The sequence below is a fragment of the Gigantopelta aegis genome, chromosome 15 (genome assembly GCF_016097555.1).
Source record: "Gigantopelta aegis isolate Gae_Host chromosome 15, Gae_host_genome, whole genome shotgun sequence".
Classification (NCBI taxonomy): domain Eukaryota; kingdom Metazoa; phylum Mollusca; class Gastropoda; order Neomphalida; family Peltospiridae; genus Gigantopelta; species Gigantopelta aegis.
This window is the reverse complement of record NC_054713.1, coordinates 4,499,783-4,523,615: the sequence shown is the minus strand read 5'-3', so window position 1 is coordinate 4,523,615 and position 23,833 is coordinate 4,499,783. Positions and strand designations below refer to the sequence as shown.

General features: G+C 37.0%; 1 protein-coding gene across 1 annotated transcript in view; it reads right to left on the bottom strand.

Moving 5' to 3' along the window:
• Nucleotides 1-4,173: 4,173 nt before the first annotated feature.
• LOC121390168 (cyclin-L1-like) overlaps nt 4,174-23,833 on the bottom strand; it is a 33,981-nt gene continuing 14,321 nt past the window's right edge. Inside the window, exons 4-11 of the mRNA XM_041521919.1 lie at nt 23,386-23,506; nt 22,455-22,519; nt 15,406-15,505; nt 10,172-10,276; nt 8,744-8,864; nt 7,436-7,523; nt 6,669-6,743; nt 4,174-5,828 (exon numbers count right to left, since the gene is read on the bottom strand). Of these exons, the coding sequence (XP_041377853.1) occupies nt 5,474-5,828; nt 6,669-6,743; nt 7,436-7,523; nt 8,744-8,864; nt 10,172-10,276; nt 15,406-15,505; nt 22,455-22,519; nt 23,386-23,506 (1,030 nt within the window). The 3' untranslated portion in view covers nt 4,174-5,473. The remainder of the gene's footprint in view (nt 5,829-6,668; nt 6,744-7,435; nt 7,524-8,743; nt 8,865-10,171; nt 10,277-15,405; nt 15,506-22,454; nt 22,520-23,385; nt 23,507-23,833) is intronic.

Sequence of the window (23,833 nt, the reverse complement as noted above, 5' to 3'; positions counted from 1 at the left end):
TATTCTCCCTACTTTTCTTGATCCAGTAGCAGCAGCGATGGTTTGTGCGCCCCTCCCCCCACCCACACGTTTTGGCACCTTCCTACGCCACTGTACAGTAGTCAACTGGATCCAAGAACAAAACGATCCTTAAACAAAATGCGACAAAGAAGGCTGTCGACAGTACCAGTGGAAAGAGCATAAGCGGTCAGAACGATGGAAAACTATTAAAATGGCCTGACGTATAAATATTAGCCTATAGTCAAGGGATCTTCATTCAGAAAAGTCCAGATGCATATATATAGAAGTTAATACATATAGCCTACTGCATCCGTTTAAAAACAATCGTTCCAGCCAGTGCTCCACAACTGGTGTAACAAAGGCTGTGGTATGTACTATCCTGTCTGTGGGATGGTGCATATAAAATATCCCTTGCTGCTAATCGAAAATAGTAGTCCATAAAGTGGCGACAGCGTGTTTCCTCTCTCAATATCTGTGTGGGCCTTGACCATATGTCTGACGCCATATAACCGTAAATAAAATGTGTTGAGTGCGTCGTTAAATAAAACATTTCCTTCCTTCCGTTTAAAAACAAATGATGTAAATTCCTTATATTATTACATCATGGGACTGTAAGTGTCATGTTCGACTTACAGATAGCCTTTAGGCTTGTAACGACTAAATTAACATATTACAGTCCTTCCCACAGGGAACGCCTTTTTTATACTATATAATTTACTACAAGTTAATTATTCCAGGAGCCGATTCTTTTCTAAATTGCACAAAAAAATAGTATTTTTTTGTTATTTCCAAAACACTTTTTTTTCTTACGTCAAACCAAACTTAATTTTTTTTGTAGATAAAATGGGACGGACTATAAGTTTGACTCGTTTAGAATATCACGGTCTGTTCGCCTACATTCATTGTGGTTTTTGCAGACTAATGTTAGTATTTTTTTTTATTTTTTTTATTTTAAGGGGGGAGGCGGCTGGTGTTTTTGTTGGGGGTTTTTTAATTGTCTTTTGTTCGTTTTTATTTATTTCTCTTGTTATTTTTAATAAAGTTAATAAAATGAAGATTAACTTCTACAAACATCAGAATGTACAGACGGAGATATTCTAATCAAGAACATATATTTAATATGTAGATATTAAAAATACTTTACAATGACATGAAACTCAGGATAGTCTCCTTACAATAATGCATTTTTGGGGAACACGGAGAGCTCATCTCCAGTACCCCAACCCCCCTACACACACACCTGGATCCGAGCCTGATAATAATGCTACATCAGCAACATTCCAGTGTCAGACATATTCTAATCTTATCTAGTCACTCTCTGTAATTGCAAACCACTCTAAATCCACAATCAAAATTAGAATTATACACAACTGTATTTCTAGGACTCGTCCGATATGCTTTGATTGTAGTATAGGAAAGGGCGGGACGTAGCGTGACCTGGACCTGGGGTGTGTGTGTGTGTGTGTGTGTGTGTGCGTGTTCGAATATGCACCAAGTGGGCCCTTTTTCCATTTTGTTTTTGCACCACCAGAAACTCCGTATGTATAAACCTGTGTTTTAGTTCTGTAAGCGGACCATTTGGGGGGGGGGGGGGGGGGGGGGGGGGGGTTCGTTCGAACCTACCCCCGCAGTGGTAAAGCGCTCACTTAATGCGCGGTCGGTTTATTTCTCGTTTCAGCCAATGCACCACGACTGGTATATCAAATTCCGTGGTATGTACTATCCTGTCGTTTGGTTGGTGCATATAAAAGATCACTTGCTACTAATGGAAACATGTAGCAGGTTTCCTCTCTAAGACTGTCAAAATTACCAAATAGCCGATGATTAATAAATCAATGTGCTTTAGTGGTGTTGTTAAACAAAACACTTTATTTTGATTGTAGGATCGAATTCATTCAATGATCCTATTGTGGAGTTTTCCTCGTCTTATCCAGTACCCAACGAAAAGCCGTGGTATGTGTTGTCTTATTTGTGGGAAATTACAGATTAAAAATCAATTGCTACTAATGGAATAATGTAGTGGGTTTCCTGTGAGGACTTACATGTCCAAATCACCGACATCCAATAGCCGATGATTAGTTAGTCAATGTGTTCTAGTGGGATCGCTAAACAAAGAAAGAAAAGAAAGAAAGAAATGTTTTATTTAACGACGCACTCAACACATTTTTATTTACGGTTATATGGGGTCAGACATATGGTTAAGGACCACACAGATTTTGAGACAGGAAACCCGCTGTCGCCACTACATGGGCTACTCTTTCCGATTAGCAGCAAGGGATCTTTTATTTGTGCTTCCCACAGGCAGGATAGCACAAACCATGGCCTTTGTTGAACAAGTTATGGATCACTGGTCGGTGAAAGTGGTTTACACCTATCCTTTGAGCCTTGCGGAGCACTCACTCAGGGTTTGGAGTCGGTATCTGGATTAAAAATCCCATGCCTCAACTGGGATCCGAACCCAGTACCTACCAGCCTGTAGACCGATGGCCTAACCACGACGCCACAGAGGCCGGTAGCTAAACAAAAACAAACTTTAAATTTTATTAATTACTACAAACGTACGTCATGAATATTCAAAATGTGCTTCTTAATGATGACATTTTTGACAGTACAATGTATACACACGCGCTATGTGTACAAAGGCATTTGTCGACATGAATTGCGCAAAGATCCCTAAGATCGCTTTGTAAAAAGGGGACACCATAATATTAATGCAGTTTGAAGCATAGACATTAGGGGGCAGGTTGGCTTTTGCCCGAATTAAACGAAAATTCCCGAATCTGGTTAACATTTATTCATATTAAAGGCACATTGTCACATACCACTGACCTATTTATGGTCTAACAAAGTATTACCTGAACAAAAATTATTTGATTTGTCCATAAATGTACTTTATTCAACCATCTTCATAACCACCATACTCCCATTTATTGACATTTTGTAAAAATAATGAATTATGGCAATGGTCCACAATTCAAAAACTAAAATTGCCGAGAGGGTTGACATGGATTTCACTCCCATCATGGTTCAGTTACGGTGATGCGATAGCTAGATTTGGTTTCCAACAATTAATGTAATTTTTATTTTTTATTCATTTTTAGAGAAATAAGGTCCTTAAATCCGTGACAGTATACCTTTAACATTACTACCAAACAGCTATATAGGGTTGCAAACGAATCACTACGCATTTTTACATGAATGACAACTAATTTTGATGGTAGAATGATGGAAAATGCATGGTAAAATGGGTCTCAGTTTGGCACATTTTTTGCCCAAATTTGAGATTTTGCTTCAGCACTGGGGCGAGGTGGCCCCCCCCCCCCCCCCCCCCCCCCCCCCCCCCCCCCCCCCCCCCCCCCCCCCCCCCCCCCCCCCCCACTGCCCCGTACGCTTGTTTTAAGATTCTCGATTGACCCTATATCGTAAGTAATTTGCAAAAATACATAATGGACCATTTTAATTAGGATTCAACATCGGTGTGCAGGCTCCCATTTTTGTAGAGGTTATAATGTTGAAAACGAATCCCTAAGCATTTTTACATGGATTACAACAAATATTGTGGGTAGAATGATGGAAAAACATGCTGAAAAAGTTTCAGGCCAGCTCATTTTGTCAGAATATTTCTCATCTTTTTTGCCCGAATTATCCCCAGGGCTGGGTGCCACTTGCTTCCCCTCTCCCATTTCTCTCCTCTCGTACGCTTAAGGGATTCAAGCCTCACCATATTAAAGTTTATTTTGTTTAACGGCACCACTAGAGCACACTAATTAATCATCTGTTACTGGATGTCTAACATTTGGTAATTCCGACACGTAGTCATCAAAGGAACCCGCTATATTTGTCCTAATGCAGCAACAGATCTTTTATATGCATTTTCCCAGACAGGAAAGTACACACCACATTCTTTGACCAGTTGAGGTACACTGGTTGGATTGAGAGAAAAAAACAATTCAGTTGAATAGATTCAGTGGTGGTTTGATACTGCGACGCAAGCACCTCGAGCGACTAAGCTAAATCAAGTCCCCTAACATTTTAAAAATCGTATCTCTACACAACGCAGAGGCAAAAGGATATTCGAACAATGTAGCTGCACTTTGAGTTGTTCCACCAGCAGTACTGCCACTTTGAAAACCATACATTTAGTAATTTGGTATGAAATTAATAATAACACAGTACTTTATACACAATTTATTTACAACTTTATACAATATACAATGTATACAAAATTGCTTCATGTTATCATCAAACAGCTCTGTTAATGTTGTTGTATACAATTGTTTAAAAACTTTCATGACTTGAAACCAAAGACTAGTTAGTGATTTGTGAACTTTCAATCGACCGTTAACAAGATGTTCCTATTTTGTAACAAAAACCCCCATCTCCTCAGGCCCCTAGGTGCTTAAGATAACCAAATTAATTATTTTATTTCCTCATGTGCTAAGGAAGCTTCCCACAAAATCCGATTGAAATAGTAATTTTAAAGAAAGGTCAAAGAAATTAGTGCATACATGCATTTCTCTCTATAACCTCAGTTGACCTAAAAATGCTATCAAGGTTAAATAAACAAAAATAAATTATTGCATTCAGTAAGGTAGTGTCCACCCTTCTACATCATTAAAAGTTTAAAAAATATAAATAACAATAATAATAAAATCAAAAGTTGTTTTTTTAACTTATTTTATCATGTTTTAACAGAACTAAATTACACACCTCCAACTTACAGAGACATGTTTCATAGGGATAAAGTTTAAACTATTAAACTGAAAGTCAAGGGAGAATCATCACCATTACCAGTGAAATTTTTATAGTGGCACACAATTTCTCACAGACATTGCCAGACTCACGGCCACACAACAGTGACCACTCTAGACCTCAGAAATCATTTTATAAATTACACTAGAAATATTACTGTGAACCCATTTCATTTCTGTCAAACGTGTCACAACTGTCAGTACGATGTGCTCAATTTAATGTGCAATGGACAAAATAGGCTACACAAAAAATCATAGTTCTTCTTGCAATTTTCAGAGGTGCATACCTTTAAAGGACCTCGGTCACTTTGGATCGTACATTAAGATTTTGTTGTATCATAATTATTTTAATCGGTCTGGAATAGATAAGAGCCAGCTTCGATTTATAAGAAAAAAGAAGAAGAAAAATATGTTTCTGTATTGAATAAATTTCTGTTTACAATGAATTCTGTCTCATGAATGAATAAATGAATGAATAAATGAATGTTTAATGACACCCCAGCACGACTGTTTGGTGTCAAATTAAGGTAAATGCAAAAATCAGATAAAATGATCAAACGTACCCAACACGTTGCTCTTAATGAAAATTGTCCTACAGATGTGCTGCACATCAATGCTTTTACATCAATCCGTAGGAATAAGGAACTGAACCCATGAAAAACGCACCACTATCAACCCGTATTGCAAACATTTCCCACATCGCATGCTAGTCTGACTCTGCGTCATCTTCGACTGTACCGATCATACTTCTCGTGTCGCTCTCTCTCGCGCGACGCACTGCGATGGTGGCCGTTGCGATGTTTCTTAGACTTGTGTCGCTCGGGGGAGTACACATCTACTCTGTCTCGCTCCCGCTCCTTGTAATGCTTTTTAGTATACTTGGAAGCGTAACGATCTAAGGACCGCGACCGACTCCGACTCACAGATAGGCGTTTTCTTTTGTGGGCACGTTTTTCTTTGAAGATGTACCTATCAGGTGTCAGATGTTTATCCTTCTTGTATTTCTTAGGAGAAGAATTTCTGTATTTTTTTCTCAGCACGGGGCTGAAACTTCTACTGCGACTGGATCTTGAGGATCTGAAAAAGCAACAAAACTGCATTACAAGTATGTCATCTGTATGTTTACACACAAAGTAGTTAAAGCAAATATTTAAATCTAGCATCATTATATACCAATTTGTACAGCAATAAAAAATGTTTTGGGTTTAACACTCTAGTATATATAAAACTGTTGTAAATACAGTTAAATCCCATTAGCTCGAACCCAGTGTTCGAGATTAACGGTATCCTGATATTCCGGGGATACCAGACTTCAATAACCCAATATCCCATATAATGTTGTTTGTTTTTTAATCCTGCATTTTTTTTTTCCACTGAAACAATGAACGTCGTTATTTACTGGTGAAGTTAAATAACAGTGTCGTCCAAGTTTGTTACGATGTTCTTCATGAATTTCATTTAAGTGGGATACTAAATTCTCAGGTGGGATACCAGATTTTGAAATGTTAGTATCCAAATGGGGATACTGCCCCAATTTTTTAATCTTGAACACTGGAACCCTGTTGATGCTTGAGAAAGTGTTCGACCCATCAGGTAGTTCGACCTATTTATTTGGTTAACATTGTGTAAGTGTAACTCGAGGCTTCGTTTTTGATTTGAGCGTTTTGGGTGTATTCGCCCCTTAAGAGTTTGACCCAACAAGATTCTACTGATTAAGAATTCAAGATCATTTAAATTTGTTTTAGAACTATATTGTTTTCTTTCTTTTCTGTAACATCCACTCATCCTGAATGTTATCGGAAATAACTTGGCAAAATATAACCTGCATAACCAAATTCAAATAAAAAAAAGAAAAGAAAAAAGGATGACACCTCATCTTTTATTTGAAAGAGCTATAAGTAATGAATAAAATCTCACCTGGATCGACCTGAAGAACTGGGGTCACTATCACCGTGACCTTGCTTTTTGGAGGAATGATTTGTGTATTTTGAACTGGAAGAAAAAACAATAGAAATATTACAAAATATTCAGCAGATCAGTTAAAGACAAAAAGTACTTTTTTAAATATTTAAGTTTACCAAGGGCCACAAAAATTCAATGTTATTTTGGTTAACAAAATAAAGAACTTCCAACTACGCCAAATTTTAAAATAGCTTCTTATAGGAGATATTTTTTTCAAAATTATGAAATGTGTAATGATCTTTAAATCTTGTGTAGTGAATTGTGATATGATACTTAATACGTTTCCTGGTAGGGAAGAATAATTAAAACCTAGTCTCTAAAGGGAAGAGAACATTTTGTTTTCTAAATATTAGAGACAATTACTAACCAACTTAAAATTGATTAGCAACTTCTATTTAATATTTAAAAATTGTGCAGTCACCTCTGAAACTTGCTACGTGATATTAAACAAAAAATTTCCACAATGGGATAATTTCTGGCAACGCCCTAACCAAGTGAAATCAAGATAAAGTTTGTTTAACACCAGCACTAGAGCACACTGATTTATTAATCATCGGCTATTGGATGTCAAACATTTGGTAAATCCTCTATATTTTTCCATTAGTAGCAAAGGATCTTTTATATGCACCATCCCATAGACAGGATAGCACATACCACAGCCTTTGATACACGAGTTGTGGTGCACTGGCTGGAGCAAGAGAAGTTGATTTTCGAAGACTCACCCAGACTCCGACCTACTGTCCTCTTCAGTTTTGACTCTCTTCAAGCTGACCGAGGCTGCTGGGTTCGGGCTAGCATTCTTCGGAGAATCTACAAGTGATAAACAATGGTCAACATTAAATCACATTTACACGACCCAAATGTCAGCTATTATTACTATAATTATTTTTAATGTATATAACCAGCCAAATATTAAAGGGACATTCCTGAGTTTGCTGCATTGTAAGATGTTTTCGACTAATAGTCTTCAAATAATTTCGTATGTACGAAAAAACTATATTTTAGGAAATAAGATGAAATTTAACCTAGTACAAATATTAGAACGATCAGAAACACATTTAATATACAGCCAATAATATTTTATGCAGAAAAATATATTTGATATTTAATTACAATCATTAGAAAGTCTCTTTTAGTCGATAACATCTTAAAGAGTGCAGAAGCTCAGGAATGTCCCTTTAAAACATTAAAAGTAGACCACAAACGTGATAAATAGTTAGACTTTTCACATTAAGATAATACCTGTTGAATTGTTTTTACTATTCAAATGCTACTACTGCAGCTATAAACTACAATTTTTATTTTTGCATAATAAGAAATAAATGTGTAATTGGATGAAAACAGACCACATTTGTGGCACATTTTATCAGTTTGTTTTATTTAATACCGCCACTAGATCACACTGATTTATTAACCATCGGCTATTGGATGTCAAACATTTGGTAATTTTGACATATAATCTTAAGAGTGGAAATCCTCTACATTTTTTCACTAGTAGCAAGGGATCCTTTATATGCACAATCCCACAGACAGGATAACACATACCACAGCCTTTGATATACCAGTTGTGGTGCACTGGCTGTGACAAGAAATAGCCCAATGAGCCCACCGACGGGGATCGATCATAGACCGACTGTGCAATTTAATACCAAAAACATTAACACAACCAATATATGAAGTCCACAGGAATAACATACGATGTCCAACAGTTGTGTATGTCAAGGTCACAATGACACTAAATTAAAAACCTCTAATTATGGTAGGCCATTAAAAGCTTACCATGTTTTACATGCTAAAACGGGTTTTTTTTGTTTGTTTTTTACATATTTCTAATCAAAATACAGCTCGATACTATACATTCCTGTTAATCATTTTTAAAATAATAATAATATTTTAAAAAAATTAACAATTTCAAACAAAAAGCACACCAGATATGTAATATTCAGTGACCACCTGAAATAAGTATAGAGAAAATACCTGTGATGAAATCCAACCCCAAAGACCAATCAATTATAAGAGGTAATACTAACTTGTTCGTGAGGTAGAATTAGGCGTGCCGTACTCTGCAGACAGTCCTCTTGCTTTAAGCTTGGCTTCGACCTGCAGTTTCTTGGCCTTGTCCACAATCTTCTCCAGTTCATCGCAGTTTGGCTGAAACAGTGACATTAAATACACCACTAATTATATTTTTAAACAGATTAGCAATAGTTACTAATAATTTAAAAACAGATTGACAGCTAGTATTTAAAATTTTTTAATCAGTTGAATGGATCCAGAGATGGGACGGAAAAAACACAAATGGGAGAATGGGTCCACCGAGTTTGTTCGATCTGCGATGCAAGTGCCTTGGGCGAGCACTTCTCGGTGAGATCTAACTCATTTGGTAAAGCTCTCACCCAAGGCGCTTGCATCGCAGGATCGAACCACCTCAGTGGACCAATTCTCTGATTGTGTTTTTTCCCTGTCCCAACCAGTGCACCATGATTGGCATATCAAAGGTGATTGTATGCACTGTCCTGTGTGTGAAAAAGCTAAAAGAAAAATGCAACAGGATTTCTCTACAGGGCTTGAACATAAAACAGACCAATGATAGTAATTTTGAGCCTGCCTATGGCAGTTTTTAAAAAGTGACATTTGCAGCAAATAAACATGACTGAAAGGTTATTTTGCTGTATGAAGACATTTTTAAATGTGAAAATGTTAAATATTGGCAGATAATGTACACCAGGTGTATACATTTTGCCACTGTCGAGGAGATTTACCGAAGAAACAAAAGTAAAAAGTAAAGTTTGTTTTATTTGACGACACCACTAGAGCACATTGATTTTTTTTCTTGTCATTGGCTATTAACGTCAAACATACGGTCATTCTGACACTTTTTTTTTTTAGAGGAAACCTGCTGTCGCCACATAGGCTACTCTTTTATGACATGCAGCAAGGGATCTTTTATTTGCGCTTCCCACAGGCAGGATAGCACAAACCATGGCCTTTGTTGAACCAGTTATGGATCACTGGCAGTATTCGAGATTAAACATTTTGGGTAGTATCCCAGTTGGATACTAACATTTCAAACTCTGGTATCCCACCTGAGAATTTAGTATCCCACTTAAATTAAATTCATAAAGAACATCGTAACAAACTTGGACGACACTGTTATTTAACTTCACCAGTAAATAACGACGTTCATTGTTTCAGTGAATAATAAAAACGCAGGATTAAAAAACAAAAAACAAAACATCATCCGAACCCAGTACCTACCAGCCTGTAGACCTATGGACTAACCAACGAAGAAACAAAAGTGCCGTCAGTGATTTTCTCCACCAACAGCTATTTAACAAAGATATACTTCGTTTTGTCAATGCAGACGATCATAATAGAAATGGATACAAGTCTACATGTTTATTCAGACTAGATTTATGATCGCATCTGTCTTACAGTTGTAATATGAATGTAAATACCTTTGACCTATGATACAATCTCAGTAGTGAGATGCAAATGTCTCGAATGTCCACCTCCTTTACATCAAATATCACAAACCAAGGCGGGTCATTGGGTAGAGGAATCTGAAGAGAAACAAGACAAGCATATTTATCATGTATGTATCCATTCTAATTATACACACAAACTAGTTATTTTTTATTTTATAATGGTCTTAGTTTAAGAATGGCTGATATTTTTCATTTTAAACCTCTCTTCATTCATCAAAATTGTTCAATTACTAGTTAGTCTGCCGACATGTAAGTCCTGGTAAAGCTTCGTGTTAGAATGTCAACTTATATGAACTGACCAAGGTCGGTGTATTGAAATGTTTCCATAAAGTAAAATGAACCCTTTTGTTTATCAGAATGTTCCCTTCATGAATTGAAATGTATACAAGGTTTTTAAAAATTATTATTTCTGTCTATTCCTGGGGTTTTATTCCTGAAAAATATATTATTGTGCTGTATTTTTCAATGTCATGAAAAACAATAAAAAAAATATATACATACATACATTATATATATATACTCTTCAAAAAAAGAAACGCAAAAGGGTACAAATGGGTTATAACTCCGATTTTATGTTTCTTACCGGTTCATGCTTTGTGAATATAAGGTCATTGCATGTCCCAAACACATTCCCACGGTTACATTCGATAAAACGCAGCTACTGTACAATAAAGTTCCAAAATGTGAATATTCGCAAAAACGCAGCCACGTGCAAACCATGTCACCACTGCACGTGTGTTGTCTTCACGTGCAACATGAACACCGACAGTATAAAAGTGCAGGGTGTTCGCTTGCCTGGCCTCTGTATCTGGCCGACAGTTGACAATCCAGGACATGCCACGTCTCAGTGAACCGCAGAGAAACAATGCCATCGGCCGACTAGACGCAGGCGAATCCAGAACAGCCGTTGCCAGGGCATTCCATGTGTCCCCAAGCACCATCTCCAGACTGTGGGACCGTTACCAGCAACATGGATCAACACGGATCATCTTAACACCACAACACCGTCGACTCCGACTGCAGTGGTGCCAGATTCATCGACAATGGCCTCAACTGCGATGGAGACAGGTGTGGTTCAGTGACGAGTCCCGATTTCTGCTCCGACGTCATGATGGAAGATGTCGCGTGTATAGGCGTCATGGTGAACGTTATGCGGCAAACTGCGTGCAGGAAGTGGACAGATTCGGCGGGGGTAGTGTCATGGTGTGGGCAGCCATCTCACACACTGGCAGAACTGACCTGGTCCACGTGCAGGGCAACCTGAATGCACAGGGTTACATTGACCAGATCCTCCGGCCACACATCGTTCCAGTTATGGCCAACGCCAACGCAGTGTTCCAACATGACAACGCCAGGCCTCACACAGCACGTCTCACAACGGCTTTCCTACAGAACAACAACATTAATGTCCTTCCTTGGCCATCGACATCACCGGATTTGAACCCAAATGAGCATCTATGGGACGAGTTGGACCGACGCCTCCGACAGCGACAACCACAGCCCCAGACCCTGCCCGAGCTGGCAGCAGCCTTGCAGGCCGAGTGGGCCACCATCCCCCGGGACGTCATCCGTACTCTGGTTGCTTCAATGGGCAGGCGGTGCCAGGCAGTTGTCAACACACGCGGAGGCCACACCCGGTATTGACTCCAGATGACCTTGACCTTGGTGGTGTGTCCTATCACTTACTCACAATGGACTAGAGTGAATTGTGAACAATCCTGCAACATTTGGTAATTATCGGACTCACCATTCAATAATTAAATCAATTCTCCAAATGTTACGACAATGTGGTTTTGCGTTTCTTCTTTTGAAGAGTATATATTATATATATATATATATATATATATATATATATATACACACACACACACACACACACACATATATATATATATACACACACAAAAAACACATATACTGAACAAAATAAGAAACTTCCGCTAACTTTGCTTGAACATAACTTGATGAAAACAAACCGGGGGAATAATTGTTATATATGTGTTTAAAGAGTGTTCCATGATGCATTGTTTGGTGCAAAAATCATGGCCATAGTTTAACAGAAACTGGGAGAAATTTTGACCAAGTGTGGTAGGGGTTAAAAATAAAAACACCCACTTAATAACGGGTATGACCACCTTTTGAATTGACCACTGCAGTGCATCGCTGGTGCATAGAATTGACTAAAGTACTGATTTCTGCCTGTGGAATATTGTTCCATTCCTGAATGAGCGCTTGACGAAGTTCGTTGATGTTAGTAGGTGGGTTGGGACAACGCCTCAATCGTCTGTCCAAACTATTCCAGACATGCTCGATGGGGTTGAGATCAGGACTTTTAGCGGGCCAGTCATCAATGAAATCAATGTTATTTGTCCTAAGAAAATTTACAGTGTCTCTAGCTGTACGAGAGGTGGCATTATCATGCTGAAAAATCGAGATGTTGGTGTTGTTATGGAACAGAGGAATGACGTGATGAGCGAGAATGTCATCGTGGTAACGTTGAGCATTTAAATTGCCATCATTGACGACTAGTGGTGAATGATAACCATGGGCAATGGCTGCCCAGACCATGACAGAACCCCCACCCTCGAAACGATCTCGTTCAAGAACACAACAGTCAGCATAGCGTTCATTTCTCCTACAGTAGACGCGCACCCTGCGATCACCATGTTGTAAAGAAAATCTGGATTCATCCGAAAAAAGAACTGTATTCCAGCATCGCCGTATCCAACGAGTGTGTACACATGCCCAATTAAGACGATGACGTTGCGTTAAAACGCATCCGACGTAAGGACGTCGTGCATGTAAACCGTTCTCTCGCAGACGATTACGAATAGTTTGCCCACTGATTCGGTTACTGTAGAATACTTTATTTTCGCGATTTAATGAAAATGGGTCAGTTCGCGAACATTTATTTTCGCGAATCCCCCAACCCCCATCAATAAAAAAAACGAAGTACAGATGTCAATAATTTTGTTTTAAAAACGAAACTTAGTTTTGCCGGTTGTTACGCTAATCTGTAAACTAATCCTACATGTACACACGAGTGCTATACACGTATAACAATAGTTTTCCTGCTTTAACCAATCAATACTTTATTGTTTACAAGTTAATAAGCTTACAGAACTGTTAGAAGGTGCTTACCGCGTACAGTTTTTTTTAATCCTTATAATTGTTATAAAAACAAAAACCGAAAACAAACGAAACGAAATAAGAAGGCACAAGCTACTAGTACTCAGTAACTTAAGTTTGATTGAAACAATATTTATTGCCGTCAAAATACTAGTTCAAAACGGTTTGTGACAGGCCAAAAATAAAAATAAAATTGTGAAACATCTGAACATAGCCCAGTCCGGATTTTTTCACTTCCACATTTTTAATATACTGTGATAATGCATGTTTACTTCCGTCGTTAAACATGTGTAGACTGTCCGATGAACTGATCATGGCACATGTGAAGGTAAACAGCATAAAGCTTTTTAGTGTTAGTATTGTTTTATTATCATGTATGTACTTACAATCGTGTTCTTGATTTAAAATTTTAAACAGCTTTTGTGTTTGGTGGTTTGTTTTGTGACAGGAGGGAGCACCGTTTTGTTACTACTAGCCTCGTACATTGGAAACTAATGTGGTATAGTTGAATGAGACTACATTTTTTCTTTCTTTTTTTGTCGGCCTTTATAAAAAGTTTATTTTCACGAATTTCATTCACACGCGAAAATAAAGTATTTATACAGTATTATGAAGCCCAGGTGTGTTAGCAGCAGTAGCAGTGGCAGTTTGGAATCGATTGCACAAATGCTTGTTCATGATATAGCGGTCTTGACCACGCATTGTAACACAAGTCGTTGGTGCTTCCTGTCATTCGAAATCTTACGCGAAGATTTCGTATCGCTCTACTAAAACTCCCAACATGCCTTGCAACGTCTTCTGTCGACATGCCAGCATCAAGCATACCAATCGCCCGTTCGTGTAAATTATTGGCATACTAAAAATGCTACAATGAGCGTTTTAGTTCACTTGACAACAATGTCAGTAAGACAAGTAAAACAAATTGACCGAATACTACACGGGACATGTCGAACCATGCATGCACGTGCAAATTGAATTTCACGTTGTCGACGATTAACAGTGCAAAAATAATCGATAAAATTCATGAATCCTGATAATACAGCTTAAGGCTAAAACTACCTATATAATTTCATTACACAATGAATTCTTTAACAACAAATGTACAAATCGGAAGTTTCTTTTTTTGTTCAGTATATATAATAAAATTGTTTTAATTTTTATTATAAAATAATACTTCACCCCATCCACATTATATATATAAAAAAAAAAGGAAAAAAAAAAAAAGGAAAGAAATATTTTTATTTAACGATGCACTCAACACATTTTATTTACGGTTATATGGCGTCAGACATATGGTTACGGACCACACAGATTTTGAGAGGAAACCTGCTGTCGCCACTACATGGGCTACTCTTTCTGATTAGCAGCAAGGGATCTTTTATTTGCGCTTCCCACAGGCAGGATAGCACAAACCATGGCCTTTGTTGAACCAGTTATGGATCACTGATCAGTGCAAGTGGTTTACACCTACCCACTGAGCCTTTTGGAGCACTCACTCAGGGTTTGGAGTCGGTATCTGGATTAAAAATCCCATGCCTCAACTGGGATCCGAACCCAGTACCTACCAGCCTGTAGACCGATGGCCTAACCACGATGCCACTGAGGCCGGTAAAAAAAAAAGAGGATGGTTTATGGTTGATTTATAAAACTTAATGTATGTTAATGCAATGGAACTGGTTATGGTTTTTAACACTTTTATTATTAGTTCGAAAACACAAATAAACCCCAGAAAGAGAAACCAGATATCATTTTGCTTTTATCTTACTCTCAATATGTGGTCATTGACTTTTAGTGGGTGGTTTTTTGTGTGTGTGTGTGTGTGTGTGTGTGTGTGTGTGTTAATGTATGTCTAAAGTCTTTATTTACAAAAGGCCGACGCCATATGACCGTAAATAAAATGTGCTGAGTGCGTCATTAAATAAAACATTTCCTTATTTACATAAAAAAAACCCACCCTAAATTTAAAAAAAACAAAAACCCTACCTACCAATCCAACATATTGAAACATTTAAAAATAAGGAATATTTCCACAGGCCGAGACAGTTTCTTCATAAAAATCTTGCAACGGCACTAACCTGCAACTGTTTTGCAGCAAGATAAATACAGGCACAGGCAATTGTTTCTGGATGATACTTCATAAAGGCACTCGTCTTGAAGCTGTCATTCATGTAGTTCCTGCAATCAAACAAAGATACATAATAGACAATATGGTCTTCAGATTTGAACACACTACTGTATATATCACAATACTTCCAACTGTAAGGGCAAGAGGGTCTATTTAAACTAAAATATTTCCATGACATCCCAGGAAAGACGAATCGGCTATTAGGAATTCTGTACACATGAATTAAGTTGTGTTCCATATGTAAAACTATTTACCAAACCAGCATTCCTATATTTTGTGCAACTGTAGACATACATGTATTTATTACCTACAAGGTACAGCATAACGAGGGTCATATTTATCGTACGATTTCCCTCGTATGTCATAACTAAATCGTATGTCCTCCTGACATTGTCGTTTAACGATTGGCTGTTGTAAGAGTATATTTCTTTCTGATTGGCTGACACGACATTCCACAGATACTACCGTATTTGACCGGAAATTAGCCCATGTCTTTGAATAAGCCCCCCTCCATTTTGATAGCATTTAAGAAGTTAGGCCCTCATTCGTAAATAAGCCCACCCCCAACTTCGTCACCTTATAAATAACACAACACTGCAAGTTTGCTCAAAGTTCATTTAAAATGTCATACCTCCTGCAGATAATTAAACACAAATGTAACACAATATTTTACCACCAGTGAGATTTAGTAGTCTAACAGTAACAGTGTGTAACATTGTTTTCAATTTCATGCCTGCAGCATTTCTTTGAAGTACCCAAACCCAAGTCTGACTTAAAACCAATGTCTATTTTTACCACCACACTGGGTCCGCAGTTAATGCTAATTAGGCAAATACCTTATTCTGATTGGCTAAGAACAATGGCCTAGATTGACAATTCTTTGTAGTGTAAGCTGGCTGCCTGTCAGAAACGTGTGTATACGCTATTGAGTTTGTTGTTTTAAGTCTTCTCAGCATTAAATTTTGGATGTAAATAAACAGCACTGGTAAGTAATTGTAACATAGAAGGTGTGTTTCTGATAATTAGATACTAGTAAAAAAAACAATTTAATTAATAAACAATTATTATTTATTAATAACAAATGGAACACTAATTAATAGATGTGCTACTGGACGTTTTTTGTTTTCTTCCTAGTTCATTTAATTATTATTTATTTTAATTATTTGGGGGTTTTTGTAGTTTTTTTCAACAAAACTGGCCCCTTGTCTGGGAATAAGCCCACCCCATGCTAAGCTTACAATGAGTTGTCTTGGGCCCCTGGGCTTATTTCCGGTCAAATACGGTACTTTCTTCATAATACATTTTTATTTCGAGTGTAAGCTGATCACATACCGTAATGACAAATAAGTGTTTTTAATTAATTTAATAAAACATTAATTGATTATTTATGATAACTTGTATTATATTACGATGTAGTTGTGACACATCTAACACTTAATTATGAATATAACGTTCACAACTGTTAGATATCTATACTAAAGAAAAAAGTAAAGTTTGTTTTATTTAACGACGCCGCTAGAGCACATTGATTTTTTATCTTATCATCGGCTATTGGACGTCAAACATATGGTCATTCTGACACTGTTTTTTTAGAGGAAACCCGCTGTCGCCACATAGGCTACTCTTTTTACAACAGGCAGCAAGGGATCTTTTATTTGCGCTTCCCACAGGCAGGATAGCACAAACCATGGCCTTTGTTGAACCAGTTATGGATCACTGGTCGGTGCAAGTGGTTTACACCTACCCATTGAGCCTCGCGGAGCACTCACTCAGGGTTTGGAGTCGGTATCTCGATTAAAAATCCCATGCCTCGACTGGGATCCGAACCCAGTACCTACCAGCCTGTAGACCGATGGCCTGCCACGACGCCACCGATGCCGGTATATATCTATACTAAGGTCGCCGAGTCACTTTTCACACCCTTGTTTTGGCTTCATACATAATAAATGTAGCATATCTTACCATAATTTCACTTGAAAGCCATATTTAGTAAAAGGTACAATGTTTTAATCACAAGATTTTCTTCAAACACATTCAGGTGCGTTAATAATGTTAAAAAAACACACAATTCAATAGCAATTTTGCACTGGAATTTTTCCAACATTCTTAAAACGGAAACGTCATGTACCCAATTTATAGTTATTGTAAGGAGATGCGAAGTGACGTCATTGGAATACTGACGTCATTCAAATTCAAAACTAATTATTTCAATTACTGTGTATTTGTTTGCTTTTTAGTATACACATGCTTTACAATTTACAGCTGTTGATACATGTGTACTCTTTACTTATGGGTGTATAAATATCACGTAACTTTAGAACAGGTTGTGATTTGGTTTTCAAGACATCAATGAACAAACTTTACTCTGCCATTAAGGAAACGTTAGTTTGTAAACAATGACTGGAATGTTCATTTAGCAAGACAGTTCTACGGTAATAAACAGAATATTACATTCGTGTTCCATGACAGACGATGTTTACGACACTCGTGCCGTAAACATCGTCTGTCATGGACACTCATATAATATCCTCTATGTAAAAAGAGCTAAAGCCCCATGCATTAAACTTTGTCCAACGCTTTTAACATATAAAGATTAAAAGATGAATCTGCTTTCGGGAAATCAAACGTTATTAAAAGCTGCTGTGCTTAAGACCAACTTCTGAAATATGCACATGATCAACGAGTTTTTGACCCCAAACCAAACTGGAACTGAAAACATTAAGAGCAACTGTTTTATATCATTCTGTACATACCATGTTAAAAAAGAAAAATCTACAAAAATTATTTCTCTGTATACATTACATTTCTGTACTTAATTCCTGAAATGGTATCACACTCCTGAGCTCGTACATCAAATGAAACAATAACTCCTGGATGTCACACAAATTAAGATACTCTTATCGACATCTTGCCAATAACGTGCCTCATTATGTTGTTTGTCACTTCCACCTTTAGTGCATGGTTAACTCTGAGAAATACGGACTATACAGTATATACACACACACACATATGCTGTGATACATTCCCGTATCCCCAAAATGGAGCAGCAGACTTTACTGTATACATATTTTTTAAAATTTATATGATGGGGAACCATTTAAAATATTACCATATTGACTATTTATATTTAACCATTTAATTGTATTTTTTTTTATTATATTTTGTCAAATACACCACTGGGAAATTAAAAAAAACAAAAACATTTTTAACGTCTTCTACTTCCAGTCACATACATCTTATTATTAAATGTAAATTATTTTCAAAATGAAAAGGATGCAACGAACATCAAAAATGCTCTTTTATAGCAGTAAACAGTAGGGAAAAAATAGTGCACTGTATTACCTCACAACTGATTAAAAGCTTGGGGAAGAAATCTTCATATTATAGAAATTGATAGAAATAAGCATGCTAACAACTGAAAGGCACTAACAAGCGTCAATACTCTGTTCATTATATTTATTTAATAAAAAGAAAACTATTGAGTTTAGGTTTAGATTTGTTTTTTATTCAATGAAATTGCACTGTGCAATTAAAATTCTGCATCACCTTTAATATTTAATCAAACCGTGTTTTATTTCAACAAATTGGTTAATTTTTTAAAATAGAATACTATATTTAAATTTTTTTTTAATTTAATAACCAAAATGTGCCAACATACTTTTCCGTAAGTAAGCAATTTTATAAAGAAAAAACCAACATCATCTCTTCTTACCTTTAAGCCACTAACCATGATACGGTATCTGAAGTAAAGATATTAGTGCAAGAATAAATGAGAATCCAGCCCGAGGAATGCATCTCCCCACACTTCCACACACTCGCCCAAACTCCGCTTCATAACGTCTCGCACAGCCTAAGATCCAAACAGTGTAGAATCGAACAGTTTTCACACACCTTAAAATCAAATCTCGCAATGATGATTTGCATTTAACACCAAACATTACTGTTTTACCATTTTTTGAAAAAAACACTAAACCAAAAAAAAAAAACACAGAAAAGATAACAGTAATACAACTATGACAAAAATGGTCACATTGCGTCAAGTGTTCGAAGCAAATGGGTTGAAACAAATTATCCATTTGAAAAAAAACACTCGACGGCATCAAAACCTTTTCTGCTTCAAGTCATTTTAAGTCGTTACTTTCCTTATCGTCGAAGTGTTGCTTTTCCAAAGCTTTGAACCTGTCTTACAGATAAGCCACAAAAATAACTATCACTTTAAGCCACAACTCTCTGGCATTCTACGTTTTCTGTCCCGTCCCGAGTTTTGCTTGGTTTGTGTGTACCAACAAGTTTGCGAAGTCTTGGTGACGGATCTTGGTGTTGTGGTAGTTGTGAAGATCTGCGGTCGCCGATGACTGGAAGACGAGTGGGGGTTGGCGTGAGAGTGCGTTAAAGGCTGGCTCACCATTCGTCACTTGAGGAAGAAGCAAGTCAACATGGCTACCCATCTAGGCTGCGGGTAGGCAAAAAGGAAACAGTTAACACCACGACCAAATTAATAAATAAAAAAATGCCTAACATAAAATTTGACTTTTTTCTTTCTCCAAATTATTTTTTGTTTAAAAATAATAACACACCAATATAGCGGAGAATAATGGTTAGGGGTGCATTATGAAAATAGCAAATTAAAAAAACAACAACACTAACATCAACACAATGACTGAATGATCTACATGCATGTTAAAAAACTGTACTTTTTTGTTAACACAACAGGAAAAATACATTTGCATAAATTTCGACAAAGCACTCTGTGTTTGCTTTACTGTTTTCAGACAGGCAAATGGGACAGTGTCACACTATAAGAAATAATCTAAGAAAAACAAACATCCAATAGCCAATGATTAATAAATCAATGTGCTCTAGTGGAGTCGTTAAACAAATTCTTTACATACAAATGTGCCTATGTGCCCTACAAACAAAGCACCAGTCAAAATATATTTTCTGGCAGGCCATTATACTGCGTAAGTTCAATAGGGTTAAATTTAGTTTGTGTGCAGTGAACAGTAACTTCAACCCTGAGGCTTCTCCAAAACTTGTAAATTATAGTATGAAAAATATCCTTAAGAAGTATTTAGCATTTTGCAGCACCAGTGTCAGTTTTATAAATAAAAACTCGAAATAGCGGCCTGTGAAAAGCAGTCCCATTTTTTTCCCTGACCTAACAGGTGAAATTGAAATTCACATTCTAAATCCACCAAACAAATAAATACCTGATGTCATTTTTCAAGAGACACATGTAAGTACGATTATCTTGGATATAAATCTGTTATTTAGCTCGTGATTCTGCAATACTGCTTTAAAATACATCTTGGTGGTCCTATCTGTGCAAACAGTATCCCAAACCCTCCCATCACCCTGTTACAACAGGCCATGTGTTTTTCTTAGCATGCTGTATTTTACTTCCAATTTCAAGCCCTGTCACTTCATCTTAGGTTACTTCTATTAACATTTGTTATTTCATTCTTCCTTCAACCTGAACAAAAACTGAAAAATAGTTTTGTTTAAATACATGTCACTGTCAAAATTTAGTTCTTTAGAAAAATTTTGCTTCCAGTTAGAATTAAAAAAAATATTTATAATATGTACCTTAAAAGTAAAAGGCGATGCCTACAAAGAATCAAAACAGACTTGGTCATACAGTAATAAAATTAATGCAAAGTGGGTAAACTTACAGATTCCGTAATTACATAATTCATGGGCAAGCTGTTACGGTTTATCACGACATTGATAATACTGCGGTTAATACTTTCTATAAATACTACTGGTGAAAGGAGCCTATCGTGCATGTGGTGACCTCGGACGTGGGTATGTTCGGTGCGGAACTTCAAAGGTCGTCTAGTTAAAATCATGGAAAAGATATTGGCACTTTTGTTACTAAATCTAGCAACGACATTTTAATACAATTTTTTTACCTACCTAACAGCGAAATGATAAGATGTCCAATTTACCAATCCTCTAGTTAAAATCATGGAATAATATGTTGGCACCTTTGTTACTAAATCTAGTAACATTTTAATACAATTTTTTACCTAGCTGACAGTGAAATGATATGAAAGAAAGAAATGTTTTATTTAACGACGCACTCAACACATTTTATTTACGGTTATATGGCGTCAGACATATGGTTACGGACCACAGATATTGTGAGAGGAAACCTGCTGTCGCCACTTCATGGGCTCCTCTTTTTGATTAGCAGCAAGGGATCTTTTATATGCACCATCCCACAGACAGGGTAGTACATACCACTACATTTGATATACCAGTCATGGTGCACTGACTGGAACAAGAAATAGCCTAATGGGCCCACCGACGGGGATCGATCCCAGACCAACCGCGCATCAAGTGAGAGCTTTACCACTTGGCTAAATTGTTACTAAATCTATAAACGACATTTTAATACAAAGTTTTACCTACCTAACAGTGGAATGATACGACGTCCAATTTACCAATCATCTAGTTAAAATCATGGAATAATATGTTGGCACTTTTGTTACTAAATCTATTAACGACATTTTAATACATTATTCTACCTAACAGCGGAATGATGTGATGTCCAATAATTTATACATAAAAAATAGGCTTTTGCATTTGGAAAAGTTATGTTTACATAACAAAGCCCTAACAATCTTAAATGTAATTTTGGGGGGTTTAAAATTTCTCCCACCTTCTAGTGAAACCAGCAAATAACCATTTCCCATTTCCAAATTACAAATATTTACCCAAGAACTATTCAGAGGTTGTCCGTGTGTGGACCATGTTATGTACAAAAAGGACAGGCAGGCAGTTACACATACACAGAAGGTGGAAAAACAACAGTAGTACCAACGAATTCTCAAATCCACAGCTAGTAAATTAAAGAGAAGTCCAGCCCCCCCCACCCCCCCCACCCCCCAACACACAAAAAAAAACCCAACACAATTTGTAATAAGAACAGTTACTTGGCAAGACTTCAACAACGAACATGCTTAATGAAGAAAATAATACGGTTTGGATACTCACCAGGCACATTGGACTAGTTTGCGGTTCTCATAACAATCAAGTACTTGCAGGTACATAACAATAATCTGAAAAGTAAAAACACTTTCAAGTGTTAGCATATTCTTAATACATTCAATTCAACCTTTTTGCCTCACACAATTTTAATGATATATCTCTAATTTTTGAAAAATTTTTAAGATTTTCTCCAGCATTGGGAGGGCAGTTGCCTCCCCTGATCCCAACTCGTACACTTATGCATATTGTATGTAGTAGTCTCAAATTAATGAAGTGAAAAAAATTATATATATATACATACATAAATACACACACACATAATATATATCAATAAATATATACACAGATCTACGCAATATTCCCCAAAATGCTTTATCTATAGCTTCACAAAGTGATGGATCGAGTTCAGTATGGCTTGAATTTTACTACTGAGCTAAACAAAATATTTGATGCTGTCACAGCAAAATACCCGTATATCACCTGTTTGCTTTAAAGGCAAAAACAAAATACTAAGCTACATGAAGGAATGCAAGTTTGTTTTGTGCAATGACACCACTAGAGCACATTGACTAATCATCGGCTATTGGATGTCAAACATTTGGTAATTCTAACATGAAGTCATCAGAGAAAATCCACCACATTTTCCCCAATGCAGTAAGGGATCTTTTATATGTACTTTTCCAGACAGGAAAGCACATACCACGGCCTTTGACCAGTTGTGGTGCAATGGTTGGAAGAGGGAAAAAACCAACCAGTTGATGGATCCACAAAGGTGGTTCAATCCTGCCATTCAAGCAACTGAAGTTTGCACTTAACTGAGGTAAATCCCAAAGTAAATTATGAAGGAATGAATATTAAAAGTTACGACTTGAAACGAGTGTTAAAGTGTTTTACTACTTCGCTACGTCCCGCCCATGAAACTGAAAACAAAAATTACCTTGTGCGGATGTTTTACGTGCACACAAAAGCCGAGCTCTTTGAGGACCCTGCGCTCTGCCTTGATGATTTGATTCTTCACATTGATGTAGTTCTGGTCCAGTATCAGCGGCTGTATCGTTCTGAAGCATCAAGAAATGGTAACACATGAATATCAGCCCACAGCCAGATCTGTAACTCTTCATCAAGATCAGTCCATCTTTCCAGTTACTTCCCTCCCGGAGTACCAAACATCTCGCAAACCATTAAACATTTTCAAGAAAATCTGCCTTAGACAAAGCTACAAAAAAACCTACATGGTTACACAGTTCACCAACCAACAGCATTTTTCATTAACTCCATTAAGATTCCTGCGAGTACCATCACCATGTTAGAATGTTTTGATGCGAACTGCCCCTTTTCTTGTCCTATTTTAATCAAACATCCTGCTGTTGAAAGATTACAAGCTG